The sequence below is a fragment of the Balaenoptera physalus genome (genome assembly GCF_965194825.1).
Source record: "Balaenoptera physalus genome assembly, chromosome: 2".
NCBI classification, from domain to species: domain Eukaryota; kingdom Metazoa; phylum Chordata; class Mammalia; order Artiodactyla; family Balaenopteridae; genus Balaenoptera; species Balaenoptera physalus.
Window position 1 is genome coordinate 42918286 of NC_138883.1, and position 27824 is coordinate 42946109.

Sequence of the window (27824 nt, forward strand, 5' to 3'; positions counted from 1 at the left end):
CGGCCGGCGGATAGAGGAGGAAACCCAGGGTCCTAGAGGACGCGTGTGGGAGGCTCACAACCACCGAGTAGCAGAGCTCTGTTCGAACCCAGGTCAGTCGCGCTCCAAATTCCGAACCCCTTACCCAAACGCACCCCAGCCCCTCCGCCTACGACGCCCATTCAGGCAAATCACAGCATGTCGGGAATCTGGTTAGCTGAGGCTTAGGCCTCTGTTCCCTCAACTGCAAATTTGAGTCATAACTCTGGTCATCTCCTAGTTCACAGTACTGCCCACCGAGCACCTGGACACTTGTCCGTATTCCGCAACCTGGTATGCTTTGTCACCTGCAAGAACCCAGCAGTCCAAAGTCCCCAACCACCTTAGCTCAATAGCAGGAGGTAGGAGGCATGTTGAAGTAATAATAATAGTAACAACAATAATAATTTAGCCTAGAAAAAAAACGTTAATTTGCTGGTCTGGGCCGGGCCTGACAGCCAAAGGTCCCAGAGCAAAATCAACTCCAAGAGGCCCGTGACACTTACTAGACTAGATGCTTTCTAATACTTGCCTTATTCAGCAGACATAGCAGAAAGGAAGTAAGACTTTATTCCAAATATCAGAGATTTGATTTTATACCAAGCCAAAGAGAAGGCATAAGCTAGGTAAGGACCTTCTTTTTTGTTTGATTGGTTATTCAGTTGCTACTTACGATTTCCTGATATTACTACCATGTGCATAGCAAGGTGATCATCTCTGCTGTGACTTCCATTGGGGCTGAGAAGCAGCCCATGCTCTCACTATTCAAAAGTTAGTCGGGGGCTTCCCTGGTGGCGCAGTGGTTGAGAATCTGCCTGCCAATGCAGGGGACACTGGTTCGAGCCCTGGTCTGGGAAGATGCCACATGCCGCGGAGCAACTAGGCCCGTGAGCCACAACTACTGAGCCTGCGCGTCTGGAGCCTGTGCTCCCTCCGCAACAAGAGAGGCCGCGATAGTGAGAGGCCCGCGCACCGCGATGAAGAGTGGCCCCCGCTTGCCACAACTAGAGAAAGCCTTCGCACAGAAACGAAGACCCAACACAGCCAAAAATAAATTAATTAATTAATCAATTTTAAAAAAAAGTCGGTGTAAGTTACATGCATGTAATTGTTTTCTTGAGTACTGTGTGTTTCTTCCTATAACTCAATCTTCTATTTGGGAGCTTGGGCTATTGTCAAAACCTGATTATAAACGCAAACAGAAGATAGGGTAGCATCAGCATCCAGTGTTACTGGTGATCTGGGAGTGGTTTTAAGCTCCGAATCCTGGTGATGGGTTTAGTCCAGCTCCAAACGATCTTTTTCTAGGCTGACTGCTCTTGTCTTCTAATAAAACTACTCTGTCCCCCACTTCCCATCCTTCACTTCCTCTGAGCTCATAGTTAATCCCTGTGGTACATGGAGAGGGGTGACGCCAGGGAAACTGTGGAGACTAGCAGGGTGTTCAGGGACAAAGTAAACAGTGACATGTAAAGGTAGGAGAACTATTAAGGCAAATAGAAATAAACAGCTCCCTGAAGTTGAAATTGCCACGGAGACCATGCCATAAAGTAATTGAAAAATTTTCAAGCAAGTTTCTAAAGTAAGGGTAGATTTTTCTTCTCAAATATAGACACCACTCTTGCTAATTTGGTGATAAGAATTCCAGTAGGGACTTCCCTGGTGGCACAGTGGTTAAGAATCTGCCTGCCAATGCAGGGGACATGGGTTCAAGCCCTGGTCTGGGAAGATTCCTACATGCCATGGAGCAACTAAGCCCGTGCACCACAACTACTGAGCCTGCGCTCTAGAGCCATGAGCCACAACTGCTGAGCCCTCGTGCTGCAACTACTGAAGCCCTTGTGCGCCTAGAGCCTGTGCTTTGCAACAAGAAAAGCCACCACGATGAGAAGCCTGCGCACCGCAAGGAAGAGTAGCCCCTGCTCACTGCAACTAGAGAGAAAGCCTGCATGCAGCAATGAAGACCCAACGCAGTCAAAAAAAAGAATTCCAGTAAAGCTTTTTCAAAATTGAGATAGCATTAATAATTGTTCTATGATGGATGATAGCTCTCTTTCTTTTAAACAGTGTTATTGAGGTTATAATTGGTATACAGTAAATTCCGTATATTTAAAGTGCACAATTTGGGACTTCCCTGGTGGTCCAGTGGCTAAGACTCTGCACTCCCAATGCAGGGGTCCTGGGTTCGATCCCTGGTCCAGGAACTAGATCCCACATGCCACAACTAAGAGTTCACAAGCCACAACTAAAGATCCCACATGCCGCAACTGAAGATCCCACGTGCTGCAACTAAGACCCAGCGCAGCCAAATAAATAAATGTTAAAAAAATAAAATGTACAATTTGATGCATTTTGACATATGTATACATCCATTCAACCATCACCAAAATCAAAATAATAATCATGTCCATCATCCCCAAAAGTTTCCTTGGCCCCTTTTTTTAATCTGTTCTTTCGCTCATCCTTCCCTGCCTCCCCCACCATCCTCTGCTTTGTCACTATAGTTTGCATTTTCTAGATTATTATATACAGTTGATCCTTGAACAAAGTGGGGGTTAGGAGTGCCAATTCTCTGCGCAGTCAAAAATTGTATAACTTACAGTCTGCCCTCTGTATGCGTAGTTTCATATCGTCAGATTCAACCAACCCCAGATTGTGTAGTACTGTAGCATTTACTATTGAGAAAAATATGTGTAAGTGGACCCAGGCAGTTCAAACCGATGTTTTTCCAGGATCGACTCTAAATGGAATCATACAATGTGTACTGTTTTATTGTCTGGCTTCTTTCAATCAGCATAATGATTATCCATGTTGTTTCATCAGTAGTTCATTTTTATTGGTAAATAGTTTTGATTTTATGGATATACTACAATTTGTTTAACTATTCATCTGTTGATGGACATTTGGATTATTTCCAGTTTTGGGCTATTACAAATAAAGCTGAGGGAGTTCCCTGGTTGTCTAGTGGTTAGGATTCTGGGCTTTCACTGCCGTGGCCCAGGTTTAATCTCTGGTCAGGGAACTGAAAAACTACAAGCTGTGCAGTGTGGCCAAAATTTAAAAAGAGAAGAAAAAAAAAAAAAGACTAGCACTTACAAAAATAAAGTTAAAAGGATTAAGAAAACAAAACAAATAAAGCTGCTATAAGCAATTGTATACAGGTCTTTATAAGACACATCTTTCCTGTTCTCTTAAGTAAATACCTAAAGGTGAAATGGCTGGATCATATGGTAGGAGTCTGTTTAATTTCTTAAGAAACTGCCAAACATTTTTCCAAAATGGCTACACCAGTATATGAGAGTTCCACTTCCTCCATATTGTTGCCCACAGTCGGTATGGTCAACCTTTTTAAATTTTAACATAATAGGCAGGTAGTGGATTCTCACTGTGGTTTTATCTTGTATTTCCCTAATGCCTAATGATATTGAACACTTTTTAAAAATAGACTTTATTTTTTTAGAGAAGTTTTAGATTCACAGGAAAATTGAAAAGTACAGAGGGTTCCCATATACCCCCTGAAACCACACAAGCACAGACTCCTCCCTCCCACATTAGAATGGCACATTAGTTATAATCAATGAACCTACGTGCACATCATTATCACCCAAAGTCTATAGTTTACATTACGGTTCACCCTTGGTGTTGTACAAATGTATAATGATTTTGACAAAGGTATAATAACATGTATCCATCCTTACAGTATCATGCAGAATAGTTTCACTGCCCTAAAATCCTCTTCACTCCACCTGTTCATCCCTGTCTCTCCCCAACCCCTGGCAAGCATTAATTTTTTTTACTGTCTCCATAGTTTTGCCTTTTACAGAATGTCACATACTTAGAACCGTATAGTACTTAGCCTTTTCCATGTCTTTTCATGGCTTGATAGTTCATTTCTGTTAGCGCTGAATGATACTCCATTGTCTGGATGTACCACAGTTCATTCATTCACCTACTAAAGGACTTGGAAGCTTCCAAGTTTTGGCAATTATGAATAAAGCTGCTGTTAACATCTGGGCAGATTTTTGTGTGGACATGTTTTCAACCCATTTTAGTATATACTAAGGAGCAGGATTACTGGATCATGTGTATGTTTAGCTTTGTAAGAAACTGCCAAACTGTCTTCCAAAGTGGCTGTACCATTTTGCATTCCCACCAGCAATGAATGAGAGTTCCTCTTGTTCCACATTCTTGTCAACACTTGGTATTGTCAGCGTTTTGAATTTTTGCATTCTAATTAGGTGTGTAGTGATATATCTCATTATTTTAATTTGTATTTCCATGATGACATATAATGTGGAGCATCTTTTCATGTGCTTATTTGCCATCTGTTTATTTTCTTCAGTGATTGTGTCTGTTAAGGGCCTCAGCACATTTTCAAATCTGGTTGTTCGTTTTCTTATTGTTCAGTTTTAAGACTTCTTTATTTTGGATAATTCTGCTATGACTTGAATGTTTGTGTCCACCCAAAATTCTTATGTTAAAATCCTAATCCCTAATGATGGTATTAGGAGGTGGGGCTTTTGGGAGGTGATTAGGTCATGAGGATGGCGCTCTCAAGATTGGGATTAGTGCCCTTATAAAAGAGGCCCCACAGAACAACCCATCCCTTTCTACTCCAGGAGGCCCTCACTGGACCATGCTGGCACCTTGATCTTAGAATCCCTAGCCTCTGGAACTATAGGAAATAAGTTATTTGTTTATAAGCCACCCAGTTTATATTTTTGTTATAGCAGTCCAAACAGACTAAGACATAGTCCTTTATCAAGTATGTCTTTTACAAATATTTTCTCCAGTCTGTAGCTTGCCTTCTCATTCTCTTGATGAACACCATTTGTATGTGCTTCTTTGACATTCATGTATCTTCTTTGGAGAAGTGTGTGTTCAAATATTTAGTCTTTTTTTTTTTTTTTTTAATTGCATTGTTTGCTCTTTACTGTTGAGTTTTTAGAGTTCTTTACATAGTCTGGATACAAGTCCCTTATCTGATAAATGCTTTGCAAATATTTTCTCCCAGTTTGTTTCTTGTCTTTTTATTCTTTTAACAATGTCTTTTCAAGAGCCAAAGTTTTAAAATTTAATGAAGTCCAATTTATCAAATTATTTCTTTATGGATTGTGCTTTTGGTGTTGTATCTGAGAAGTCTTTACCTAACCCAGTTATGCACAAGGTCACAAAGATTTTCTCCTGATTTCTTTTTTAAAGTGTTATGGTTTTAGGTTTTGTAATCTGTTCTGAGTTTTTGTATATGGTGTGAGGTATGGCTCCAAGTTCATCTTTTCTGCATATGGATGTCCAATTGTTCCAGCACCATTTCTTTAACAGGACCGTCCTTTCTTCATTATATTGTCTTTGCACCTTTATGAAAAATCAATTGTCCATACATGGGAGGCTTATTTCTGGACTCTCTGTTCTGTTCCATGAGTCCGGACTCTCTATTCTGTTCTATGGGTCTGGACTCCCTATTTTGTTCCAAAACAACATTTTGATTACTATAGCTTTATAATAATTATTGAAATCAGGTAGCATTAGGCCTCCAACTTAGTTCTTATTTGAGATGATTTGGCTATTCTAGGTCCTTTGCATTTCCACATGAATTTAGTAATTAGCTTATCAATTTCTACAAAAAAGCTTCCTGGCGTTTTGATTGGGATTAAATTTGAGAAGCAAAAAAATTCCTAACAATATTAGGTTTTATGAACAAGGTACATGTCCTCATAGATTGTCTCTATTTTATCTCAGGAATTCTTTGTAGTTTTCAGTTTAGGTCTTTCCATCCTTTGTCAGATACACTGTAACATGTTTTTATGCTATTGTAAATGATATTTTTAAAATTTCAATTTCTGATTATTTATTGCTAGTACATAGAAATACATTTGATTTTTATAATCTTGCATCCTACATTCTTGCTAAACTCACGAGTTTGAATGCCTCTGATTTCTTTTTTCTTGAATGCTTTAGAACCTCCAATACAGTGTTAAATAGAAGTAGTAAGAGTGGCTCTCCTTGTCTTACTCCTAATCTTGGGGAAAATAATTCAGTCTTTCATCATCAAGTATGATGTTAACTGTAGGTTTTTCATACATGTCCTTCATCAGGTTGAGGAAGTTGCCTTCTATTCCCAGTTTGTTGAGCTTTTTTTTTCAGAAACGGATGTTGGGTTTTGTCAAATGCCTTTTCTGCATCTGATGGTTTTTCTTTTTTAATTTAATAAGCTGAATTATATTGATTTTTGAATATCAAACCAACCCTACATTCCTGAGATAAACCCTACTTGGCCCATGTTGTATTATCCGTTTAATATGTTTTTGGATTTTATTTGCTAAAATTTTGTTTAGAATTTTTGCATACATATTCATTAAGGATATTGGTCTTTAGTTTTCCTTCCTTGCAATGTCTGGTTTTGGTGTCAGAGTAAAGCTGGCCTCATAGAGTGAATTGACAGCCATTCCTTCATCTTCAAATTTTTGGAAGAGTGTGATAAATTAGTATTATGTTTTCCTTAAATTAGTATTAGTACTATGTATTCCTTAAATGTTTGGTAGAATTCACAGTTAAGCTGGACCTTGAGTTTACTTTGTGGGAAGGTTTTTTAACATTAATTCCATTTGATTACAGATATAGGGTTAATCAGGTTATATATTTATTCTTGAGTAAAATTTAGGAAATCTGTGTCTTTCAATGAATTTTTCTATTTCATCTGAGTTGTTGAATTTATTAGCATAGAGATGTTCATAGTATTCCTTTATTATCCCTATAATAGCTATAGATACAATCTGCAGTGATGCCACCTTTCTCATTCCTGACATTGGTAATTTGTGTCTTCTCTATTTCCTTTCCTAATCAGCCTGGCTAGAGGCTTATCAATTTTAAAGACAGTTCTTTATTTTTGAAGTCTATTATTGGCAAATTGAGTCCATTGTGCTAAAATCCTACTCTACCAGAGCAGTACATGGTATGAAAGCACTCTACTGATCCAATGAATGAAAAAAAAAAAAAACCCACTGATTTCTGCATGTAAAGTCCTTTTAATATTATTACTCTCTTTTAGACATTAACCATTTCCTTATCTCTCATGTCAATTATTTAGGACTAGTAAGATATAACTCAGCAAAATTGCCAGAGGCCAGGTTAAATGCTTGAGGATGTGTTCCAAGAGAAGGCTAAAGGGAGGTGAGGCAGATGACTGGCACTGAGGAGAGAAGGAACCTTGAAACAATGAAGAAAACAGATGGAGGCTGAAGACACAGTGAATCAGAGAAAGTATAATAAAACTATAAGGGAGGAATCTTGGGATATTAAACTAGAAACTTAAACAGGATGAAACAGTATAAACTCTAGTAACAAGAAATGAAGGTCACATAAAATCTAATTCAAGAGTGACTACTCAAAGTCATTACAGTAAAATATTCAATTTAATAGCATCAGTGTTTCAAAAAGGTATTTGAGAAATGTTCAGAAATTAGAGGAAAAGGTTACATAAATTAGCTTCAGTAAATTATGAAAAATAGGATTTCTATTTATACTCAACACTGAAAAATAATATACTGCGTCTATTTTACCTATGTTAGCAGGAAGATCTTAAGATTTCTGGTCAGATGAAGGAACCTCAAAAGGGTCATAACATATGTAGGTGGGAAAAAGCACAAATCTCTCCTTGCTTTCCCCAGGCTAAAAAAAACACACTGACTTGATTAAACTTGAGTTTTGTACTAGCCAACCACAGTGACTTTGGGTTTGCATGTTCCCTATCCTTTTTTGTTTTAGAAGATTGTTTTCCTTTACATTCAATCTGCACACATTTAAAGTATACACTTTCATTCATTTTCACATATGTGTACACCCATGAAACCATCATCACAACAACCAAAATAATGAACACAACCGTCACCCCCAGATGTTTCCTTGGCCCCTGTGTAATCTCTCCCTCCCAGGCCACCCACGCCACGACCCCCACCAACTTTCCAAAAACCCAATGACTTGCTTTCTGTCGCTCTAATGTGTATTTTCTATAAGTTTATATAAATGCAGTCAAAGTGTGTACTCTTTTTTGACTGGCTTCTTTCACTCAGCATAATTGAGATTCATCGAATTTGTTGCCTGTATCATCTGTTCCTTTTTACTGCTGGGTTGTATTCCACTGTATGGATATGCAATAATTTATTAATCCATTCACCAGTGGATGGGCATTTGGGTTGTTTTAAGTATTTGTTATTAATAAAGTTGCTATATGTGGACATGCTTTCATTTCTCCTGGCTAAATATCTAGGAGTGGAATGGCTAGGTCATATGTTTAAATTTTTAACAAATTGCCAAAAATTTTCCAAAGTAGTTGTACCATTTTGTATTCTCACCAGCAGGGTAAGAGAGTTCTAGTTCTTCTGCATCCTCCCCAACACGTGGTATGGTTAAGGAGAACTTACAGGGTCTGGGATTCTGCTCAGTAGCATTTATAAGCAGTCGTTTATAACTTAGCTAACTGTTTGAACATGGGCAAATCACTCGACCTTTCTAAATATCACAACTATTAGAACTGCTAAAGAACAAAAACATCTGACAATATCCAGTGCTGACAAGGACGTAGTGCAGCTGGAACTCTTGTGTGCTGCTGGTGGGCATGCAAAATGGTACAGTCATACAGAAGTTACTCCTAGGTGTTTACCCGAGAAATGAATATCTACAGTGGCTCTATTCATAATTATTAAATGTCTTGTCATAGAGAAGTTTTTAATTTTAATGCAGTCAGATTTAGTTTAGGTTTTTATTTAAGAGTAGGTTTGGATAAGGATCAAAGAGAATTTCTGAGAGCAGTTAGCAACTGGTGGGAAAGGTGCCCCATCAAAGGCACACTACCAGTAAAATCTTGTGTTCACAACTATCTTGTTAAAGCTTAGCTATTACAGGGCCAACTGTGGAGATAATGACTGCATCACGGAAATGGTTAATTCTAGAAATCACTTACAGACTTCCCAGGACGATTCATCCTTGGAAACCAAGAGAAACTTCAGCAGTTTATTATCCTCCATCAGAGAGCAAGGTTCTCTAGAGGATAACATGTACTGGAATATAACAGTAAAGGAATTAGTTGTGGGATTTGCCGATAAAATATAGGATGCCCAGTTAAATTTGAATTTCAGATAAATAACAATTTTTACATGAGACATACTTATACTAAAAAATTATGTTATTTGACTAAAATTCAAATTTAACTGGGTATCCTGTATTTTTATTTGCTAAATCTGGCAACCCTAAACTGGTGAGACTCTTGAATCAGATTGTCTTGTTTAATGTAACTTAGCCTTGAGAAGAAATCCAATTACCTGTGCAGAGTAATCATTTATTATATTTACATGGAAGTTCCTTAAGTTTTTCAAAAGTAGAACTTTTTAAAATGAATTTTGCATGGTACAGATTACAAAATGAAGATAGCTTCATAATTATGTTAACTACAAATTCCAGAATTATAAACAGTGCCCTTCTTATTGTTTAAAAAGATATAATGGGTCTCTATGAATAAAAAAGGTTTTGTTGTCCTTCTCAACATGGAAAACATCATTTGATTTTGTTAATAAATGTGAAGGACTAAAAAAATATTTATATGCTGAAAACACCAAGTATGTATTTGTTAGAAATTCCCTATTAGTGCCAACTCCATTTTAAGAGTCATTCAACCTTCACTAATGATGAATGCTATCACATACTGTAGTCTTCCTGTAATGGAACAAAAGTCTGTCTGTAACTGCATGACAGTAATGGAAGAGGGAAGGGAAGAAGAAACAAGGAGAGGAGGAAAAAGAACTCATCAGCTTAAGAATATTTTAAGTTGGGGATTAGACTGTTAAACAAGTTTTACATTTTTCAAATGATACTTTTAAATCACTTTATGAAAAGAACACCAAAGACAACTTCTAAATGTCTGACTTTGTGCATAAGGATCACTGGTAAAAATACAATGGCAATTCAAAAGTAATTTTTCTCAATTTAAGTAAACATAGTTTTTGACCATCTTACTATACGTTAGATGCTGGACCAGGCACTCTGTGGGATACCCCTGTGACTGAGGAGTACTTAGGGAACTAAACATCTAGTAGGGTAGAAAGACACAGGCATAAGTAAATGCAATATATTCAATACAAGGTGAGTTGTCGAGTAAAATAATACAGATTGAAAATGCTATCAGAGCATAAAAGAGTGTGATATTCTGGGGGGTGGTAAGAAGTCAGCAAAAGCTTCCTGGAAAAGTGGCTCTTGAAATGGCTCTCGATAAGTAGGGATGAGAGTTGGGGAGGGGGGGACAGAAGGAGCAACAGGCCGAGATGGGCAGGTATAAGATTTAGGCAAAGCCTGAATAACTCTGCTTTACCTGGCTCCTGCTTCTTCTGCCTCAGGTCTGTTCTCTTACCACCAATTTCTCCTCCTCAATGTGCCTGAGCATTTTACTCACCATATCTCTCCTCCCATTTGTCTAACCAATTTATAATCCCCACTGGGGCCCAGTTTTACTGTTGCTTTCTCTGCAAAGTCTTCGCAGACCATCTTTGCCTTCAAACTAGTTGGGCTCTGTATCGTTTTCTCGTGGCACACCATAACTTCATATGCTAATCACACCTGCAGTTAACATATACATATATACATTACCAAATGTAAAATAGATAGCTAGTAGGAAGCAGCCGCATAGCACAGGGAGATCAGCTCAGTGCTTTGTGACCGCCTGGGGGGGTGGGATGGGGAGGGTGGGAGGGAGGGAGATGCGGGAGGGAGGAGATATGGGAACGTGTGTATATGTGTAGCTGATTCACTTTGTTATAAAGCAGAAACTAACACACCACTGTGAAGCAATTATACTTCAATAAAGATGTTTAAAAAAAAAAAAAAAAAAAGAATTACATGGGGGCTTCCCTGGTGGCACAGTGTTTAAGAATCCGCCTGCCAATGCAGGGGACACGGGTTCGAGCCCTGGTGCGGGAAGATCCCACCTGCGGCGGAGCAACTAAGCCCGTGCGCCACAACTACTGAGCCTGCGCTCTAGAGCCTGTGAGCCACAACTACTGAGCCTGCGTGCCACAACTACTGAAGCCCGTGCGCCTAGAGCCCATGCTTCGCAACAAGAGAAGCCACCACGAGAAGCCTATGCACGGCAACAAAGAGTAGCCCCTGCTTACCGCAACTAGAGAAAGCCCGCACGCAGCAATGAAGACCCAACGCAGCCAAAAATTAATTAATTAATTAATTAAAAAAAAGAATTACATGGGATAATTGTTTAACATATAACTCTTTAGATTATGCAGTCCACAAACACAGGGACTTTTTTCTGTCATGTTCACTGTTAGGTCTCCTGAGCCTTAGCACAATGCCTGGCACATCGAAGATACCCAATACATTTTTGATGATCAAAAGAATTCATAAATTTTTGATGCCTGAATTCTAAAATATGTGGTTGAATATAGCTTCAAATGCTTCCACAATGTTGATAGCTACGTTATACTACAGGGCGTATAAGAAAGGTATCATAAGCAAATTAATAGCATGATGCATAAAGATTTCCAATTAAAAGCAATTTCGTAGAAGATATAGCATATATGTGCTAAATACAAACATCTTTCTTAGTGAAGGGCAGGAAAACTAGAAATTTAACATAAACAATAATAAAAGCACACATGGAATATTAAAATAGAAATCTCCATAATCTTCAAATAACTTGATTTTATAGATAGCACCTTCCATTTTATATATTAAAGAGTATATTTTTATTTTTTTAATCATATGCAAGAGCTATCTACTCAACATTTAGCTAATCTCAAAATATGGTCAATATTTGAATTTAATACCTAGTCAGTATTCTTACAAAATTCAGTAACTTTCATAATCCTTTCCAGCCCCCCAAAACAAAAGGATTTTAAGTGTCCGTATACTCATTCAATTAATATATAGTTTTACTCTCTGTAGCAAGATCCCAGTACTTCATTACCAGATTTATATTGATTAGAAAGGACAATATTCAAGCTGATAAATCATTAAAATATCTAATGTATGAATCTAAAGTTGCCTCCTAGTTCCAACTGTATTTGAATGACGCACTTTTAAAATTTTTATAATTAAGTACTAGATATATTTAATTGTAGAGACATGAAGAATATATTGAATATGCTTTGTTTTATGAAGTCTGGTTTTCCAACTGTGAGTTATTGGCACTTAGGGGAAAAAAACAATCACTTAAATGAAAACTAAAAATATAAAGCCTATGTTTAAAACATGGCCTTTATTAATACTGCCCACTGAGCTCCATTTTTATTTTACATTGAAATACTTCTGCTTTGCAAAGAAAAGACAGAAAAGTGCATTTTACAAGAGTACTTTTTTGTTTTTAATTCTCTGCGAAAATGGAAGGAATCTGAATCACAAGTTCACAATGTGGTAAAATGAAATTAAGAAACAATGATTTCAGTAATGCTATGCCATCACTAGTGTTTGGCTCTGACTCTGTTCTTGTAAATCAGATCCTGATATACAGTCTAGAGCGTCTAGGTTATTACTCTATGCATATTAAACACAGGAAAGGAGGTTTAAAAAAAACCCCTTTCAATGTACAAACATGAATTTAAAAACTGATTTTAAAAAATCACCTTTTTACATAATGTATATGGCAAAACTGCTTTAAATACATGGTTTTGGAAGAATTATTTACAAAATGTATCAGTCTGTGAAACAATTCACAAACAAAGCATACATAATTGCTTTACTTAGTTGTTGCATCTCAACTTTGGGAGATATAAATTTATTCGGCAGTATAGCAAACATAAAAACTGTGACAAAATATCTTAAGGGCAACCAAAAATTTGATCCTCAAAACAGTTTAAATACTAGGACTGCCAAAGTTTCTAAACGAGGACGTACTTTAATGATCCAGATGCCCATTTATAGTTCTACACTGTTTGAAGGACTGAGACAGACTCCCTTCAGTACAGGCAAAGCCGCTGGATGCAACCTCCTGTAAAAGGGACAGCTGAGAGCTATTGTCATTCGAAGAGTGAATTAACCTAGAATTTTCTTTTTTTCAATTTTATTAATATTTTAAAAAATACATAAAAATACAACATCCAATGTCTGAATAAATATATTTAACAAGTTGCAAGATAATACCTTATTTTACACAAAATTTTCAGCTTTAGAAATCTTGTTAAATAACTTCATTGTTGTTATATATTTCATTTTTGTCTTTTTGTAACAAAATAAAAACTCTGAAATTACATAGAAAAAAGACAAAATATTTTTGTCAAGGGATAAGATAGTCCACTGAAAACTTATTCACAATTCCACTGTAAACATTAATAAACATTAAAATATTTGCATAATTGTGTGCTCAAAAATCCTATAAAAAGTGGAAGACTTATTACAACTGTAGTTTTCAGTCAACTACACTTCCTTTCACAATTTATTTTGTCCCATTTACACCTTAAACCTGGGCACACTGCTGAACATATACTTTGGCAGTTCTAAATAGCAAGTGCTTCCACAAAAAAAAAAAAAAAAAACAAGAAAACCAACAACAACAACAATAAAAAAACACAACATAAACCCCCTACTCACCAAGTGTTCAAATACATCTCAGTGAAAGTGCAGCAGTAACTATTTAGCTGGGTATTTTGATGTTTATCATGTGCACTTGCTTGTCTATGATTTCTATAACACCTGAAAGCTTTATTATACAAACTCAAATTTGCTAAGTGCCCTTTTTCTATCTTCACAAAAAAACGAAAAAAAAAAAAAAGGAAAAATTATGACAAATATGGCAGGCTGCCTAAACTTCAGTTATTAATCAGCTTATTTTTTTGCAACAGAAAAAAAAAAGAAAAGAGAAGGGAATAGATACAATCCAGCCTGGAAAAGTGTACAGGATATATTTAGCAATGTCAAACCAGTTGAGTGCTTTCTGTGGTTGTATTTCAGGGTTTTGGGATTTATGTCCTTGGCAGCAAACTGCTGGGAAGGCAGAGAAAACATTTATCACCTGCATTCTACAGCAAGTACGTTCTGTGGGGGAGATGATGAGGAGGGACTCATTCCAGTGTCTGATGAAGCAGATGACATGGAGGCTCCTGCATGAGACACTGTAGAATCAAAAAAGCTACATTAGACCTGAAAACTATCACACACAGATACCCAGCCACCGGCAAATTAGAAATGAATTTCTTAACATTATTCACTTCAATTATAGTCCTCTTAAATGGTGCATGAAGGAATAACAACATTTTGTCAGCAAAAATTTTGTTTGGCTCAAATGAGTGGAATCAGTCTCTCATCACTTAAGTAACTCAGTTTAAAAAAGGCACCAGAAAATGTAAAGACTAAAGAGATATAAAATCTTAAATCCCTACTTGAAAGATCCCTGAAAGAAACTCACCTTGTCCCAAATCAGAAACGAGATCAACCTGAGATAAATTTTCACTATAGCAAATTTCTGCTTTATCTCTGGATTATAGGACCATAAAAGAATTCACTTATCCTAGAGAATTTCTTTTAACCAGCTAACCGTTGGCTTCCTATCTTTATCCTGTCCCAATATACCCGATGGACACAAAACTCTCATAAGCAAGAAGCAGTAATCTAAGTCAGGTATCAGAATCATGGGATCAGGATGGAAATGTGGGTGAGTGATTAGAAAAAGTCTTCAAATGACTTTAACAAAACTCTCCAGGAGCATGGAGCATGGATTAAAGATCATTACTCTATGCATCAGGTGCTCTCTCATTTTTTAGTTTTTACTTTTTTCTTTGCAGGGCCCTCCTATCTCCTGCTAATCTTTGCCCAATTATTCCTATTTTACTTAAAGTCTTAATTTTTGTTTAAGTATACATCCCTCAATGTGTGTACTGCCAATATGACATGTAACTCATTACTACAAATTCTAATATATGTGCTAGAAGTCACTCAATGTTTCACTTTAATAACTCACTTCACACACAAAAAATTAAGAAAACCAAAAAAGGAAGAAGACTATAAGAAAATAATCTTTTTAGTTGTCTGAACTTATATGACCTTTAGGAAACTCAAAGCCATTGAAGGTTCTCTGAAGAAAAGCTCAATTTATTAATTTGTTCTTCTTTCTGTGTTTAAAAATTCTGTAAAGACTTCTTGCTATTTACAGTTTTTAAAGAAAAGGACAAAGATGGAAGGTCCATCTCTTTCCTTTTGCTCCATCATATTTCCAGGAATTGAAAACTGCTGGACTTGGAGTAGAATGATTCAAGACCACATATGACACAGGCCATTTTATTAGTAATTCATCCCCTAACTCTCTGCCATAGATAGAAAACTTCTCTCAAGATGGGCAAGCCTATCAGATAATTTACTGTTTTTTTCTTAAAGGGACATCCCTCCTAGAGCCCTCCCCTCCTGTTCCATCCTATTCCTGAAATAGTTGCTCTGTAGGCCTGTTATGCAGTGATCATTCTAGGGCTTCCATGTGCCATCACCTTGAGATTTTCCTTACTGTTTTCCTATGTGGGATTCCTTGTTTGCTGGATGTCATGTTATCTTAATAGCTTGGCTTCCAGTTTTTAGTGTCACCATTGAGAAGTCTGACGTGAGAAATCTGATGCTGTTCTGAGACCCAGTTTTTTGTATATACCTTTATATGGTAAGCTTTTGGAACCTTACCTTTATCCACAGGGTTCTGAAATTTCATAATGTGCTTTGGTGTGATTTTTTTCCCCCATTCTTTATAGAGGTCGCAGGGAGTCCTTTCAGTTTTCTAACCCATCTCCTTCAGTTCTGGAAGTTTTTCTTATTTCTTTGATCACAACTTCCTCCTATGTTTATTCAGTGTTCTCTTTCTAGAAATCCTATGATTCAGAAGTTGGATCTCCCAGCCAGATCCTATACTTCTCTTCGTTATTCTCTCCTATTATCTTTTTGATCTTTTACTGGGATTTCTTTAGCCTTGCTATCTTACCCTTCTATTTATTTATTTTTATTCCAAATACCATATTTTTAATTTTTAAGAGATCCTTCATGTTCTCTGAATTTCATTGATAGTATCATATTCTTGTTTCAAGACTGCAATATCTTTCCTGTAACTCTGGATATTAATTATAGTTTGTTTTTATATGGCACATTGTCCAAGTTCCTTTTTTCTATTGAATATTTTGGTTTCTGTCTTTATGTAAAGGCTTTCCTCAAACATCTGGTCTTGTGGCTTCCATATTTAAGAGGGAGCATTAAAAAGCTAACTGGAAGCTATACATGAGGCCACAGGGCTTTTAAATGCTGGGCAGTGCACACATAGTGATTTCTAAGGATTTTGCTTTTTGGTTCAGGAACCTCCAAATACTGGTATCTATGTTAGATCACTTCCCTTGGGTTGACCAGTTTCTCCAGAGGAGTCTTCCAATCTCCTTCCAGGAAGGAGCATAAGCTTGGTTACCAGCTTTCAGAGAGACAAGAAGATGAGATCGTTGGTTGGAAAAGGGACAGGAGTCTCATCATTTAGTACTGGAAACTTTCACTCAAGCTCATTATTTTTGGTTTAGCACTTAACCCTCACCTTCAGCTATGGCTGGTGTCCCTGAGTCTTTCTATAAGCCTGTTGATCCCTCTCAGCCTCCAATAACTTAATCTCCTATTTTCTGCTGGAGTTAGGGGAAAAGAAGTTGGGATGAAAGGATCCAATTTCTCCTTCCTTTTTCAAACCATCTCCGATTTCCATCCTCACACCTCACACTGTCCTCAGAGCTTTTCTGGGGTGATGTAGTATGAATTGGCTTGCTTCTCACTGTTTTGTCCCACTAGAAGGATACACAGGCTCAGGTGTTTAGCATTCTGTCATCTGCTAGGACACTTACAGTCCATCTGCTTCTCAGCTTCCAAAAGGTATGCTGCTGACATTTCTTTTTTTTTTTGACATTTCTTGTCTACCGTAGTCAGTCTGCGGTCCCATTCTCTCGTCCTTGTGGGTACAGGGCTTTTACTATTCTTTACTATTATTTTAGTGAGGCCTGGGCTTGGGGTAGATATGAGATGTCAGTGTTTAACTAGAAGTCAATCCTATACATTTTTAAGGTTTAGTTCAGATGCTATTCTCTCCTCATGATTATTCCGAAGTCATCTCTCCTTCCACCAACTCCTGTTCTTGTTAATATCACTCTCAGGGCCCTCAACATACAGCTCCACTAGACGTTAAGACTTTGAGATCGAGGTCTGTATCTCATTCGTCTCTGTACTTCTACCACCTGAAAGAGGGCCTGGCATATGGTATGTGTGCATTAATGTTCTAAGCTGAACTATCTTATATAGTAGTTGCTTAGGAAATGACTTATGATCCCAACAAGATAACCTCCTAGAGGATAAGCCATATCCCTCTTCATTTTGATGAACCCCATAATGACAAATATAGTGCCTGTTAATAGGCAGCCAATAAATGTTTGTTGAGCAGTTGAGAGAAATTCAGAGGGAGTAAGCTCTTCTTAAGAACCCACCACATTTAGTAAAATCACACATTTTGTAAAACAGTTCATAGTCTCTTTCAAGAGTCTCATTCTGATTCAGTTGTTGACTCACTTCAACAATAGCAACAAAGAAGAAAACACTAGGAATCTAAAGATAACAATTAATAAATATATACTATATTAAAAAGTGGCAAACCTAAATCTTCTAAAGTGATAGGATATATATTTGAAAAATAGGGGGAAGAAAAATTATAATCAAATTACCTTCTCTGTCTTTCTTTTTTAATCTTTTTCTCCTCCTATCTATGGTTGCAACTTCAGACTTCAAAGACATGTAATACTTTCTGATTTCCTGTAGTTTTTCTTGGAGAAACGAGATTCTCTCCGTACTGTTCATGTTATCTAATTCATCTAAAAGGGAAAAAAAGTTAATTTGGATTTTAAAATAATTCTATGAGAAAAAAAGATGGCAGTTCTATCAAAAGTCCAACTCATAAATCAACAAAAGCTTTAGTTTATTAAAACCTAACAGTACACTAAATAAGGCTCTATAAAAATGGAAGACCTTAATTAAATTCATGAATAAGATTTCTATATATATCCCAAATATTCCACTAAACATGTATTACTTAATGATGTATTACTGAAATAATCAGAAAAGCACAAGGAAACATCAACATACAGCAACTATGATCTACAATTGTAGTTATTTATCCAAATAGTGTCTTTGTATTGATGTTTTCCTCATTTATTAGTTATTTCCAATTGTCAGTACAAGAAAGGGTGTTTAAGTTTCATCAATTTATATAAATCATACATGTCTCATTCCATAACTGGAGAGCTTTCTCCAATATTTATCAAGTTAGTATTATGAAAATACACAGATTTGTATTTAAGATAATAAGTAGTGATTATTAATAAGACAACATTTAGGATACCTAAATAAATGAATTTGCTAATCGTTATTCCTTATTTTGACATTTCAAAATATATACCACTTTGTAATATACATTCAAGTTTTCTATAAGCTTCTTACTGAGTTGAAAACTCCACTTATATGTCCGAGGAGATGAATTCGGATGTTTTTCTTTCTGTTTATCTTTTTCTCCATCTTTGATGTGAGGGGATATTCTTGCAGGAGATCGTGCAAGCTTCTGTGGCTTAGATACACTAAGATGCTTTACTGGGGTACATTTACTTGAATTGTCTAGGACAGGAAGATCTTCACTATCACTGCTTTGTCCTATAATAAGAAAAAATTGACTCAGGTTATAAATGATAAAAATCTCAAATATTAAAATGCAACGGACCCAGTAATTACACTTTTCGGTATCCTAAAGAAATAAATGCACAAATGTGCTAAGTTTTATAACAATAAAAAGATGGAAATAACCTAAATACCCACCAAAAGGGAAATGGCTAAGAATTATATATCAGTATTATAGAATACTGTGCTAAATAAAGTTGTTAAAAAGAATGAGCTAGAGTTCCTAAGAACAAAAATGGCAAAATATCCAAAATACATGGTGAAATAATAAAGTTAAAAAACAATAAGCATAGTATTGCCCCATTTATGTTTAAAACAAAACATAAAAACAACCCAAAAGGGGACCAACTCAAACTATATACATGAACAAGCACAAAATACACATCCAACTTTTAACATATGTATAATATATAAAATGTGTCAGATACTTGTTTGCAAGTCTACATCCCTCCTCACCAAATGTGTACTTAAAGATGCTTTTGGTTTTCACTTAGTAATAAATTAGAATTTTCTCTCAACTTTTTCTGCTTTTTTTCAAAGTCTACACCCTACTTCCATCCTATTCACTCTCAACAGCCAACCTTCCCTTCTACTGAAAAGGCAAAGTTGAGGGGTACACACTCACTTTCCCAGCCCCTCCCCTACTGTGTCTGTCCTTATCTCCCTTTTTTGGCCTCAAAAAGAAGAGACTTAATGCTGGGCAAACTAATCTCTTCAGCTATACTCTTGAAACCATTTATCCCCAGCTCCTCTGAAATATTCCAATGTCATTTTATCTTTCTTCTTTTTCCAGAGTCTATGAACATACTTAAAGCTTTCCTACCCTTAGAGAGAGAGGGAGGGAAGGAGAGGAAAACCTCCCCCTTTAGCTGGCACCTCTTTCCTTCTCTTTAGGGTCAAATTTCATGAAAGAGAAATTCTTTGTTATTCTTATTTCCATACTTTCTAATCATGCCTCCTTCCCATGCTCTTGTTAGGGCCCCAAACACTTACTATTCACCAAATTCAATGAATATATTTTAATCCTACTTGAATATTCTATTGCATTTGAAACGTCTTTCATATTCAAACCAACTAGTGTTAACTGATTTTCATTTATCTCTAATCTGCTTCTACTCTGCTCTTCCTGGCCCATTTAAAGGGATATGCCACATAATTCCACTTGTGGTCCTTTTTCTTCTCTTTTTACAACTCTCCCATAGCAGCTTTATCATCTTGTAATCCTTCAACAACTATCTTCTAAAAACAGACTTTCTTCGAAGCTCCAGACCCTTATTTTCCTAATAGGTGGTACCTCTAAAGCAACATTCCCTAAATTACTCTTCCAACGGCCTGCTGCTACTCCTATATGCTATATGTCAGTTAACCAGTTCCTCGTATCTAACTAATAATAATTGAGTACTAGTGATTTTATGTCCCAATTCTCTTAATTCATTCCTTCTTTCACTGCCTTAGTTAAGCCAAATATTCTTTCCAAAAAGAAAAACTGATCATCTCCTTTTTTTTTTCCTTTTTAATCTTTTTAACTTTGTATTTTGAGACAATCTTCAAACTTACAAAAAAGAGAAGAACAATTACCAAAGAATGTTTTTCTGCCATTCGAGGATAAGTTGCCCTGCCATATTTGAATACTTTAGTGTTCTCTTCTTACAAATAAGAACATTCTCCCTGTATTAGTTATCTACAAATTAGCCCCAAACTTAGCAGTTTAAAACTACAAATGTTTAGTGTCTCACACGGTTTCAGAGGGTTAGAATCTGGGAACAGCTTGGCTGTGTGGTCCAGCTCAGGGAATCTTGTGAGGTTGCAGTCAAGCTTTTAGCCAAGATTCTGGTCTCTGAAGACTTGACTGGAGCTGGAGGATATGCTCCAAGATGGCTCACTCACATGGCTGTTAGTGAGTGTTGGGAGGCCTCAGTTCCTTGCTGGCTGTTGGCAGGATATGCTCAGTTCCTCACCACGTGGGCCTCTCCATGCACTGCTTGAGTGACCTCACACCATGGCAGCTAACTTCCCCCAGAGCAAGTGATCCAAGGGAGAGCAGGAAGGAATTTGCAGTGCTTTTTATGACCTATTCTCTGAAGACATACTCCATCACGTCCACTTTATTTTATTAGTTAGAAGGGAGTCACTAAATTCAGCCCGTACTCAAGAGGAAGGGATTAGGCTTTGCCTCTTGAAGGGAAACATATCAACACATTTGTGGATATGTTTTAAAAACCACCACACTCCTAAAGAACCATAATACAACCATCAAAATCAGGAAATTAACACAGATATATTACTATCATCTAATCCTCAGATCCCACACAAGTATCTCTACTTGACCCGATAATGTTCTTTACAGCAATAGGATCCAGGTGAGAATTATATACCGCATTTAGTTATCACACCTCATAAATCTCCTTTAATCTGGAACGGTTCCTCTTTCTTTGACTTTCACGACCTTGACAATTTTTTAAATTATAGGCCAGTTATTTTATAGCACATCCTTCAGTTTGAATTTGTTGATGGGTCCTCGTGATTACAGTCAGGTTATATACATCTTTGACAGGAATATTACAGATGTGCAGCTATGTTCTTCTTATTTCATCCTGTCAGGTGGTACATTTCACTTTGTCCCATTGCTGGTGGTGTTCACTTCATTTGACTAAGGTGATGTCTGCCCAGCTCATCCACTGTAAAGTTACTCATTTTCCCTTTGTAATTCCTGCTGTCTTTCTAGTCTCATCTCCCATCACTCTTTCCCTATACTCTAGACCTGTCTTGTCCAGCCACTAGCCATATCTGGTTACTGAGGGCTTGAAATATGGCTCAAAGGTTTTTCTTTGAAATGCCTTTTATCTTAAATAAATTATATGCCCCTTCCTTGAAATATGTATCTACTGTAATCTAGAATTTCCCTTTCAGGCTTATATGAAGGCATGCTTTGGAGGTAAAATTTTAATTTGTCAAAATCAACCATGTTTATTTCTATTTACTATATTCTACAACTTAATTTTACTCCTTATTGTACAGAAATCTGTTTTTCATGTAATCTATTCTTACTGGTTTACTAATTTTCCTGTTTGTTTCAATAAGAATTTTATTTCCCTATATTTCAAACTTACTGTGTTACTATTTAAAAGTCAGTTTTTCTAGATTAAAGGAAAACATTCCATTCAGAAATGTAAACTTAATCTGCTTTTATTACCAGAGCAAATGTTATTTTTCTTTTGTTCAAGATTCCCAAATGTATTCCTCTAATATTAAACTGCTTTACATAAGAAATACAAATGAAATAAGCATAAAAAATAACCACAGCTATCCCAGCTCTAAATAAAATTGACAAGCACCTTCAGATTAAAAACTAATGGAAAAATTGCTACTTTTCAGAACATAATGAACCAAATTGAGTTTTAAGCTGACACAAATGATCAAGCCAACAAACTGCTGAAAGTACTAACACCACACTAAAGCCAGCATTGAAAAGTACCAACCTGCTCCATTCTTTTCATTTTTGGCTACAGCACTTGTTCGCTTTGGGGTTCGCTTCTGTTTTTTTGCCAATAATCCACTAGTTCCATCACTTGGCCTTTTCTGACCTGAAATAAGTGAAAAGAGAGAATTAGAAAAAAAAAAATCAAGAGCAAAAACATTCATCCACCTATCTACTCTACACGAATTTCCACGTGTATGTTTAAAAAAAAAAAAAAAAAAGGAGGGGAGGGAGGGAGAGAGTAAAGAAGGAAGGAAGGAGGGAGGGAGGGTACTTAACAGATCATTAGTTCCTAAAACTCTTGGCTTACTAGTTTTTGGTTTTAATATAACGGTTGATTTTCTCCCTAGGAAGTCCTTACCCTTCTCTCTGCTCTCTCTTTCTTGAACAATTATACTACAGGTACCAGAGGCAATGCTGGCTTCAAATCCATTTGCTGATTCCCTCTCACAGAGACCTTCTTGAGATTCTTCAGCAATACTATCAACCTCAATGGTTATGTCACTCTCACTTTTTATACTTCGAGACTCATCTTGGCTGAGAGTAAGTGGTGAAGCTACTGAAAAGTTATGCTGTACTGCAGGAGGTAGGGCAGGTGGAATAGAAACAAGAGAGTTAGATTCAGAGCTTTCAACTACTACATCCTCAGTACTGGTCTTATCCTTTTCATCCAAATCATCCAAATCTACTTCATGGCAAACCAAGGTTTCCGGCCCAATCAGAGGCATTGCATCCTCTTCTTCTTTTAATGGAGTATTTACAGTTTCTTCAGCTGGACTATCAAATTTTTCTTTAGTCAATTCTTGAATGCATTGGTTTGGCTCTGCTATTAATGATGGCATTCCTTCATTTTCTATTTCAAAGTGTTGTTCAAAATTTAAGTTTTTCATTCCGTCAGATGCAACACAATCACTGGTCCTTTCTTGAGAAATGCTATTTGTCATTTCCATTCCATTCTCAATTCTTACTTTTTTCTCTGGTGATGACTGTCCCAGTATTTTCCGTTTCAACTTTTTTTCTTTTGCACATTGGTCAATTTCATCTTCTGTAGCAGAAGAAAAGTTTTTACTGTCTAATGAAGAAAATTCTATACTCTGAGCTTCTATATGAGGTTCAGTTCCTGCTTCATCCTGGCTGAATGATGAAATCTTTATAATTTCTAAAGAAAGATCTTTTGTCTTGCTTCGTCTTCCCTTTCCTTTAGGAGATTTTTCTGCCTCTTTCTTAACTTCATCTGCTTGTTCCACTTTATTTCCAAAAATGTGTACTATTTGTTCATTCTCTCCAACTTCTAACTTCAAGGTTTCTAAAGGCTGCATTTGAGTCCTATCATTTTCTTTTAATATACGTGCAGCAATCTTTGGATTTTCTTCATCTAGTTTATCATCACTTAAACTTTCATTTTTTTCTAATTCTTCTTTAATATCAGGAGAAAGTTCTTCATTCATCAAATTCTTTTCTAAAAGGTCTTCTGTTTCACTATCAGATGAACAGGAGTCTGCAAGAGGAAATACTGTATTACAAAGGTTTCTATCTTAATTACCAATGCAATTTTATAATAAAAATTCTGCCAAAGACAAAACTCTTAATCAAGTACCTCTGAATACCTCCTTGTAGAAATTTCTTATGTAAAATAAATCAGGACTTCCCTGGTGACACAATGGTTAAGAATCTGCCTGCCAATGCAGAGGACACGGGTTCAAGCCCTGGTCCGGAAAGATCCCACATGCCGCAGAGCAACTAAGCCTGTGCACCACAACTACTGAGCCTGTGCTCTAGAGCCCACGCGCCACAATTACTGAGCCCGCACACCGCAACTACTGAAGCCTGCGCACCTAGAGCCTGTGCTCCGCAACAAGAGAAGCCACCGCAATGAGAAGCCCACGCAGCAAAACGAAGAGTAGCCCCTGCTTACCACAACTAGAGACAGCCCACGCGCAGCAACGAAGACCCAACGCAGCCAAAGATAAATAAATAAATAAAATTTAAAAATACGAATTAAAAAAATAAATAAATCATACATTTGTGCCAAAAATGGGGGAGGGGAGACCTCAAATTCCATGTGAAAATACACTGCATAGAAAATATTACTGTCTCAATTCTATAAAAGAGCTATTTTGCAATTTTTACTAGTATCGTATTTAGGCTACAGTAACCCCTAGAAAAATCAAAGGACTAGTACTGAGATATGAAGTTAATATGTTACGTGGTTTGATCTGAGATCTAGAAGGTACTGATTAATAAATGAGATGCCCATTTTGTGTCCTTAGAAAGGAATATAATATTCTACTTAATTCTGAAAAGATGTACAGGATGAGAAGCTTGAATTCTCAAAACTTTAAATATTCCTCTGATTAAGAGACAGGAAAGTATAGGCCAGCTACCTTAAATCATTCTCTTTAACTCAGAGAATTTTTAAAATAATAACTAGGGTTCTAAGACGGTATGGAAGTTGTAAAATACAAAAATTCTACCCACATGGTGCTCATATTCTAAAGAAGTGCAAAAAAGCAAGCTTAAATGTACTTTTTAAATGAAAAGGTGTGTAGTTTTATTTTGTGGTTTTATCATATACAGAATTTAGAATTTTTTCTCATGTTAAAAAAAGTAGGGACTTCCCTGGTGGTGCAGTGGTTAAGAATCTGCCTGCCAATACAGGGGTCACGGGTTCGAGCCCTGGTCCAGGGAGATCCCACATGCCCCGGAGCAACTAAGCCTGTGCACCACAACTACTGAGCCTGTGCTCTAGAGCCCGTGAGCCACAACTACTGACCCCACGTGCCGCAACTACTGAAGCCCGCGCAGCTAGAGCTGGTGCTCCGCAACAAGAGAAGCCACCACAATGAGAAGCCCACGCACCGCAACGAAGAGTAGCCCCCGCTCGCCACAACTAGAGAAAGCCTGCACGCAGCGACGAAGACCCAACGCAGCCAAAAATAAATATAAACAAAATAAATTTTTTTTAAAAAGTAGTTTTTTACTTTTATGAAGTAGTTTAGCAAGACCATGTATAGTTCTGTAGACTGTACACTGCACACTGGCATGCATCTAAGAGGGCATCTTCCACTTTGTGGACATCTTGCATTTGTGTATTATGACAACCTTCCAGCAGATGGCAGTAAAGAGGAGGAAAGATGCCGTTTTCTCCACGTGGTGGGCTCATGGCAATCCTGTGGTTCAGAAAAGCTTTTTTCTTCAAGGGAGGGAAATTTTTATATGAACGTTTTCTAAATTTAACATTTCTTAAATTACATGGAAAAATATACAAAGGTAGAAAAGTGGGAAAAACGGTAAAATCAGACTAAAATATGTTCGCCTATGTTCATCACAAAACATGCCTCTACCACATTAGTTTGTCCTGTCTTTGAACAACGCAGTCACAACTTTATTGAAAGACCCTAGGTGACAGCAATAGATTACAGGAGACACTGGCACATGCTTTGTAGGACAGTGCAGCACACAGGAGGACGCATGGCTTTTCAACCCACCCTCTGTTAAAATAGAATATTCCTATGGGGGCTTCCCTGGTGGTGCGGTGGTTAAGAATCCGCCTGCCAACGCAGGGGACACGGGTTCGAGCCCTGGTTCGGGAAGATCCCACATGCCACGGAGCAACTAAGCCCACGTGCCACAACTACTGAAGCCCGCGCACCTAGAGCCCGTGCTCCGTGACAAGAGAAGCCACTGCAATGAGAAGCCTATGCACCGTAACGAAGAGTACACCGCAACAAAGAGTAGACCCCGCTCGCCACAACTAGAGAAAGCCCGCGCACAGCAACGAAGTCCCAACGCAGCCAAAAATAAATAAATAATTTTTTTAAAAAAAGAAAGACTATTCCTACGGTATTAACAAGAAAAGTTATCCCTAATTAAGTAAAACATCACTAAATTTTAAATAAACATGATATAGCAAAATAAACATTTTCTTCAAATCAAATTTTGTAGTTTAAATCATATAGTAAAAGCCTAGGGACTTCCCTGGTGGTGCAGTGGTTAAGAATCCGCCTGCCAAGGCAGGGGACACAGGGACCAGGGAAGATCCCACATGCTGCGGAGCAACTAAGCCCGTGCGCCACAACTACTGAGCCTGCGCTCTAGAGCCTGTGAGCCACAACTACTGAAGCCTGTGCACCTAGAGCCCGTGCTCCGCAACAAGAGAAGGCACTGCAATGAGAAGCCTGTGCACCGCAACGAAGAGTAGCCCCCGCTCGCCGCAACTAGAGAAAGCCTGCGCACAGCAACAAAGATCCAACGCAACCAAAAATAAATAAATAAAATTGATTCCTTAAAAAAAAAAAAAAAAAAAACCTAGATGACTTTCTATGAATCTCTCACATAACTGAAGTTTTATTATTTTTATTATTGATTTTTAAAAAACCAGTGATTCTCAGAATTGAGCACCTTCCATTCCATTTGACAGAGGTGAGCTGTCTGGCATATTGATGTGAGCGCTTCTGGTACCTGATTTTCCGTCGCTGTTTGGAGTCTTAGACAAACCATATGGCATGTTTGATGAAAGAGTAGATTTTAAAGGAGGTCGTCCCCGTTTTGACTTCTGCCTCTCCTCATCCCTCTTTTCATCCTTCTCACTGTCTTCTTTGTTCTGGGTAACAACAACAAAATGTATGAGAAGCACCAGCCTATGAAAAATGAACAGTTTACTTCTCCAAGGAAAACTATAACTCAAAAAGGTTTGTTATGTCAACTCCTAATCTGTAGTTATGGAAAAATAAAAATTAAATAGTTTTCTAAAATATTTCTGTACTTATATGAATATGATGTTCTACAACTTCAACTTGGAACACTGCAATTATATTGTGAAGGTCAGAGTCAGTACATTAGAGAGCTATACACTACTCAGCTCTCCCCCTTGTTTCTTACTATTCCCTGAGGAAAAGAAAGATATGTCATCATCTCTACAGCAAAGGCTGAAAATTGTGGGTGTGCATGAGGGTACAACTGGCCAATGTATGTTTTAAAATTTAGTATTAGCTTCCAGCATTTAAAAATCAGATTTCACATTTTAAAAAAGAGAGTTGTCTTAAAAAATCCTAAAATCTGGCAACCCTGGGTCTGCATCCCACAGCAGAGTGGTTAGTTCCATTCTCTCTAGATGAGGAACTTGACCTCTTCTTTGTCACTCTCAGTCCTACTTTACCCCTTTTCTAGAGAACCTCATAGGCCTTTGTGTTTGAAGTCTGTGCCCTAGGGGTTGCCGGTTTTCACCTTTCCTGAAACAGCGTGGTAATGTGTTTACATTTTTTACTTTTTAAGCTTCTGGGTTGTAGAAGAGAAAATCACAATTACTTTGAAAGACTCAAGATGATTATACAATGAGAAAACAACGTTTATAGAAAATACAATATGAATAATTCCTGTACTTATCATAAAGGATATGGCACCTATGTACATACTTTAGCTTTTTTCTTCTGTTTTTTCTTTGGTCCACCTTTGTCCAACGGCCAGATTATCCTGTCAGCCTTCACCCATTCATCATACCTTAAAATAAAGAATATATTAAAAATTCACAAGAATACCTTATTTGAAATGTACTCACCAAATAAAAACAACAGTGAGACAGGCTAAAGAATCTGGTTCTAGTGTTGGCAGAAATGCGAAG

General features: G+C 37.2%; 1 protein-coding gene across 1 annotated transcript in view; it reads right to left on the minus strand.

Annotated features, from left to right (window-relative positions):
• Positions 1 to 12233: 12233 nt before the first annotated feature.
• ARID4A (AT-rich interaction domain 4A) overlaps positions 12234 to 27824 on the minus strand; it is a 56996-nt gene continuing 41405 nt past the window's right edge. Inside the window, exons 18-24 of the mRNA XM_082450335.1 lie at positions 27619 to 27703; positions 26666 to 26807; positions 22566 to 23702; positions 22206 to 22310; positions 18496 to 18702; positions 17724 to 17870; positions 12234 to 14123 (exon numbers count right to left, since the gene is read on the minus strand). Coding sequence (XP_082306461.1) covers positions 14020 to 14123; positions 17724 to 17870; positions 18496 to 18702; positions 22206 to 22310; positions 22566 to 23702; positions 26666 to 26807; positions 27619 to 27703 — 1927 coding nt within the window. The 3' untranslated portion in view covers positions 12234 to 14019. The remainder of the gene's footprint in view (positions 14124 to 17723; positions 17871 to 18495; positions 18703 to 22205; positions 22311 to 22565; positions 23703 to 26665; positions 26808 to 27618; positions 27704 to 27824) is intronic.